The sequence below is a fragment of the Suricata suricatta genome, chromosome 11 (genome assembly GCF_006229205.1).
Source record: "Suricata suricatta isolate VVHF042 chromosome 11, meerkat_22Aug2017_6uvM2_HiC, whole genome shotgun sequence".
NCBI classification, from domain to species: domain Eukaryota; kingdom Metazoa; phylum Chordata; class Mammalia; order Carnivora; family Herpestidae; genus Suricata; species Suricata suricatta.
Genome location: NC_043710.1, coordinates 51841897 through 51847004, shown reverse-complemented (window position 1 = coordinate 51847004; position 5108 = coordinate 51841897). Strand labels below are relative to the sequence as shown.

General features: G+C 40.9%; 1 protein-coding gene across 1 annotated transcript; it reads left to right on the top strand.

Annotated features, from left to right (window-relative positions):
* Window positions 1–3591: 3591 nt before the first annotated feature.
* On the top strand, window positions 3592–4542 carry LOC115272024 (olfactory receptor 52A1-like). The gene has a single exon (XM_029915024.1). It carries the CDS (start codon window positions 3592–3594, stop codon window positions 4540–4542), a length of 951 nt encoding a protein of 316 aa, XP_029770884.1.
* The last annotated feature ends 566 nt before the right edge of the window (window positions 4543–5108 follow it).

The window sequence follows — 5108 nt, the reverse complement described above, 5'->3', positions numbered from 1 at the left end:
GCCGCTCAGCTCCCTGGAGCATCGGGTGGTGTGTGCCTGGCAGGGCAAGCATGGCAGTAACTCCCATGGTCAGACTGGAAGTCACTTAAGAGCTTCTGTGGTTTTATTCTTATTTTACAGATGATGAAAATGGGGCTCAAAAGTGTTAAAATAAGTATCCAGAAGCACAAATAGCCCAAGTTTAGGTCCTGGCTAAGAAGGGACAAAGCTGTTTCCTTCCAAAGGTTGCCTCTTTACCACCACCTGCTGCTCAAATGACCTCACAGCCTTAAGTAATGTAAGTTTTGCCTGGGCATTTGGTTTCTCCTAGGTAGCCAATGGAATGTCTCCACCAGCTAGCATGGGGTTCAGACTCCAAGAAAGGGCAATTGACAATAGGTATTTGATCCTCTGAGGACTTGAGAGCCCTATATTTTAGGAGTATCTAAATCCCCTCACGCTATCCCTCAAGGTGCTTTTTCAGAGCATGACATCATTTTTTCTGTCCTCTTTGTTGAATCAACCCCAGTCAGTCTATTGAGAGAACTTCTAGGTGAAGCACAATAGCCTGGGCCAACTGATTTCTGGGATGCTCCCAGGCCACACATGGATCTGGTTGGTATTCTGGGTGCTGTTTGGTCCCATTTCCAGACCACATTTTTTCCATGCTGCACATTGGAAAACATATCAACTTCTTAAGTTATAAAGAAGACGTGACCTCAAAGTGGTGCTGCATGCACTGTCGCTGAGGAGCTGCTTCACTCCAGGGTTTGAGATCTCCTTTAACTGAGGGTTCTGGCTAATTAGATGCAGAGTCCAGAGTAATAGACAACCACACACATCAGCTCAAGGGTTGAGATATGTGTCACATTAACATATGTCTGATCAATGATGCAAGAAATGAGGGACATACTCAAAGACTTGAAATGAGAACATGAAGGGATTATTTTAAGTTAGAGATTAACACAAAAGTGGCAGGGCTCAGGAATCAGACAGGTGAACAAGAGAGTTTCCAAACACTCTCCTCCCTGGGATCACTGAACAGAGTCTGGAAATCTTTTGCATCCCCATGTGATTGCCAGGAGTGGATAAGTGAACTAAATAAGAAGAGGCAATGTTTTGTTTTGTTTCCAGTTTTCTTCCCTTAAAAAGAGTGGGATAAAACTGGCCACTTTGCTGGGGCAAGAAGTGGAGTCCTGTGCTACGCAGTCCTTATTTTCTGTTCCATATCTCTGTCATACAGGTGACCACAAGGACCCCCAATCTGTGATGCCATGAAACACAACTGCACTATTTGTGTGACTAAGAGAAAATACTTCAACTCTGGCATCTCCTGGTTGCAAATAGATCAGGTCTCCTGGGACTCAAAGAAGAAGTTAGTCCTGAGACCTGATGGCTATTCTTCTGCCTGTAACCCTCCTCCTTTTCCATAGGGAGTAAAATTATCTCAGGATTTTCAAGAAGCTTATGAAATTTGGTCATCAGGGAAAATTATGGTAGAAAACACAAATATTCCACAGCCAGGATCAGCAAAGAGCACCCTTCTCTTGCTCCATTCACTTCCCACTGCTGCTTCTGGATACTAAGTAAGTGGGTAGTTAGGAATGAGTACCAGGTTAACCGGTGATTAGATGACATGTCTGAATTATGAGTACAAGTACTGTCAATGAATCTAGACTCCACAAGCAAAATTACTAACCATAGAAGTAAAGAGTGCAAATATATTTTTGAGAGAGTCTGATTTTGAAGTTTTAGAAAGAACTACAATTCAAGATCAGTCAGGATAAAAGTAAGAATGTGTTAGAAAATTGGGAAATGAAGGAAGTTAGGAGCATGCTACCAGAGATGGTGGATAGAACTACAGATGTTTTGTTGAAGAAGAGATGATCGCGAGTAACTTCAATCTTATGCTATTACATCTGAGGATATATATATTCAAAGAATGGGATAGTAGTTGTAGGGACTGTGTGTCTTATATATGAGGAGGTCTTTCTGAAAGTGAGCGCTGCACGCTGGACAGAGGAGCATGAAAAGCATGAGCACACAAATAGTCAGCTGCCAGAACTCTGTACTAAAGCAACCTGCTCTGGGAAGGTGATGTGTATGTTAATTTCCAAAACATTCTGAATTTAAAATTTCTGAGTAGAAATCAGGGCTGTTGAGGGCCAGGGAAAAATTCAGATTATTATTCGGAGGTGATGACTTGCATTATAAGTAACTGTTTTGAAATGTTTAGGGCAACAAAAATTAAAATCTATAGATCCACCTGAGGTAGATTCAGACAACTAATCGCTTAAGTGAGCTCTCTGCTCATCACTTAAAAAACCTAAAATGCATCCACTCAATCTTGTCAGCTCCACAACTGAACTACCGTTTGTTACTTGTATATAGTTACTGAAAAGTGTGAAATATGCCCAGCGACAGTCTTTGGGCTGCAATGAGAACTCTGTTCTGGAGGCTTCTCCTTCTGTCTCTGCTGCCTCCCACAGCACTGCCACCTGAGTGTACCTATGTGTGTGTTGATTATCCTCCATGGAATCTCCGTGATAATTCTCAAAGAGCCCCACTCCCACCCTCATGTTTTTCTTGTGTCAGCTTCTGTGGAAGGTAAAATATTAGAACTTTCTACGTCTTTCAATGGAAAGTAGCCCCAATTTCTATGTAACAGGATTATCTCTGCAATGTTGCTACCTTATGGATATCTGGGCTCCCAAATCTTGTTCACCCAACCTTACCTCACATCACCTCAGCACCTTCCACGCTGTTCTCCTGGTGAGACACCCAAGGTTTCTCTTTTACACCACGTACTCCTTAACCCTTTTCATTTTAATAATATGTACAAACTGTCCTCTCCTCTAATATGTGGAAAACAGAATTGGAAGAGCTGTGGGTGCTTACCTACTTATAGTGTTCATATTTAACCATTGTGTCTTGAATCAGAATTACCATACAAAATTATGCAGCTGCCAGTGTCTGTCTGGATAGAATCTGAATCCCACAGCGATGTCGTATTTGAAAATTCCTCGGTGAGAAGGAAGCTCAAGGTGAGCAGTGGTCATTTTATTAATGGAGTCACAACCCTAGAAGAGGACCTGAAATCAATATTTTATCAAAAAAGTGCTGGTGTGTTCTGCAGAAATACCCAGCTTTGCTAGTCTCAGATGAATTGGGGATTGAAAGTAGAGATAGAATGAGAAACAAGTCAGGCTCAAGGCACAGTGGATTTGGATAATTCTCTGTCTCAAGTTATCCTTTCAATTTTTTTTTTCTGATTTCCATGACAAGGTTAGAAGAAAGAGAAGATGGAGTGGGGGAGGAAGGAGAACACCACTAAGCGGCCTGGTCATGTTGATTCCATCAAAGGCTTGGTGTGCAAATATTCCATTTTCATGTTGTGGATATCCCGATGGTGGGTGGATCAGTGTGTTGAAGAGAATTTTCCTTTGACCTTTTCTCATTCATTTATGAAATGATAAATAAGTTGACGTAGTTGATTCTCCCTTTTTGATCGTTCAGGAATTGTGTGACTGGATGAGAATAAGACATATCAGAGAACACAGAATCATAGTTTGGCAAATTTTGCCCATTTGTTAAGGAATTCCATGAATAACTATGTCTATTGCAAATACCACCACATTCATGCCCTCTCTGCTGACTTTCATTGGGATCCCTGGTCTGGAAACTATACAGTGTTGGATTGGGATTCCATTCTGTGCTATGTACATTATTGCTTTGGTGGGAAATTCTCTGCTTTTGATCATCATCAAATCTGAACCCAGTCTCCATGAACCCATGTATATCTTTCTGGCAATGTTGGGAGCCACAGACATTGCACTTAGCACCAGCATTGTCCCCAAGATGCTTGGGATTTTTTGGTTCCACTTGCCGGAGATCTATTTTGATGCTTGCCTCTTTCAGATGTGGCTCATCCATACATTTCAAGGTATTGAATCAGGAGTCCTTTTGGCCATGGCTCTGGATCGCTATGTAGCAATCTGTCATCCCCTGAGGCATGCTGTCATATTCACTCGACAACTGGTCATGCATATTGGAATTGGGGTCACATTGCGGCCTGCCATTCTGGTAATCCCATGCCTCTTGCTCATAAAGTGTCGTCTGAAACTTTACCGAACCAAGTTGATATCCCACACTTACTGTGAACACATGGCCCTGGTGAAGCTTGCCACTGAAGACGTTTACATCAATAAATTCTATGGTCTCCTTGGAGCTTTTATTGTTGGTGGCCTGGACTTCATTTTGATCACTCTCTCCTATGTACAAATATTTATCACTGTCTTCCACCTCTCCCAGAAAGAGGCACGTCTTAAGGCCTTTAATACATGTATTCCCCACATATGTGTCTTCTTCCAATTCTATCTCCTTGCATTTTTTTCCTTTTTCACTCACAGATCTGGTACTTCTATTCCACCATATGTACATATCACCTTGTCTAACCTTTACCTACTGGTTCCACCTTTCCTCAACCCCTTTGTCTATGGGGTGAAAATCAAACACATCCGAGATAAGGTGGTAAAAATGTTCCATTCCAAAGAGGAGGCTTGACATTGGATGGAAGCAGTTCCTCCTATGGATTTAGTGGCTCACTATTGGGATTATATGATCTGAAAGTCCAGTCAATAATTTGGAGTATCATCATGCATCATGAAAAAATTAATAAACAAATTGTGTTAAAAATCCCATAGGATATTGACTTTAAGTTTTAAGGCAGTTAGAAGAAATTGAGGGAAATAGAAAAGCAGATGAGATACTGGAAAATGAAATGCTTGGTTACAGGAAAAGTCAGAACGCATGATTTTCCTTATCACCTCAAGCTGGTCTGTGTGGAATAGACAAATTAGAGATCCTTTTGCAGATTGTAGAGGGACACAATGGTTCTTTTGTACTTAGAGCACCAAGATTAACTCCTTTTATATAATATACAAGGCTCACTACATTCTTTCTTCAACTATCCTACAGTCTTCTTTAGTGTTTACCATGTCCAGTAAAAATTTATATCTTGAATATCTCTTTATTAATATAATCTGAACTTTGTCTGAATAAAGTATCTATTAATATTTCCTTCTCAAAGCCTATCCACATTAAGTAATTCATGCTATAATCAAATAGGT

Excerpts from the sequence above, each read along its gene's own strand:
- LOC115272024 (XM_029915024.1), top strand. The coding sequence starts at position 3,592 with ATGTCTATTGCAAATACCACCACATTCATGCCCTCTCTGCTGACTTTC.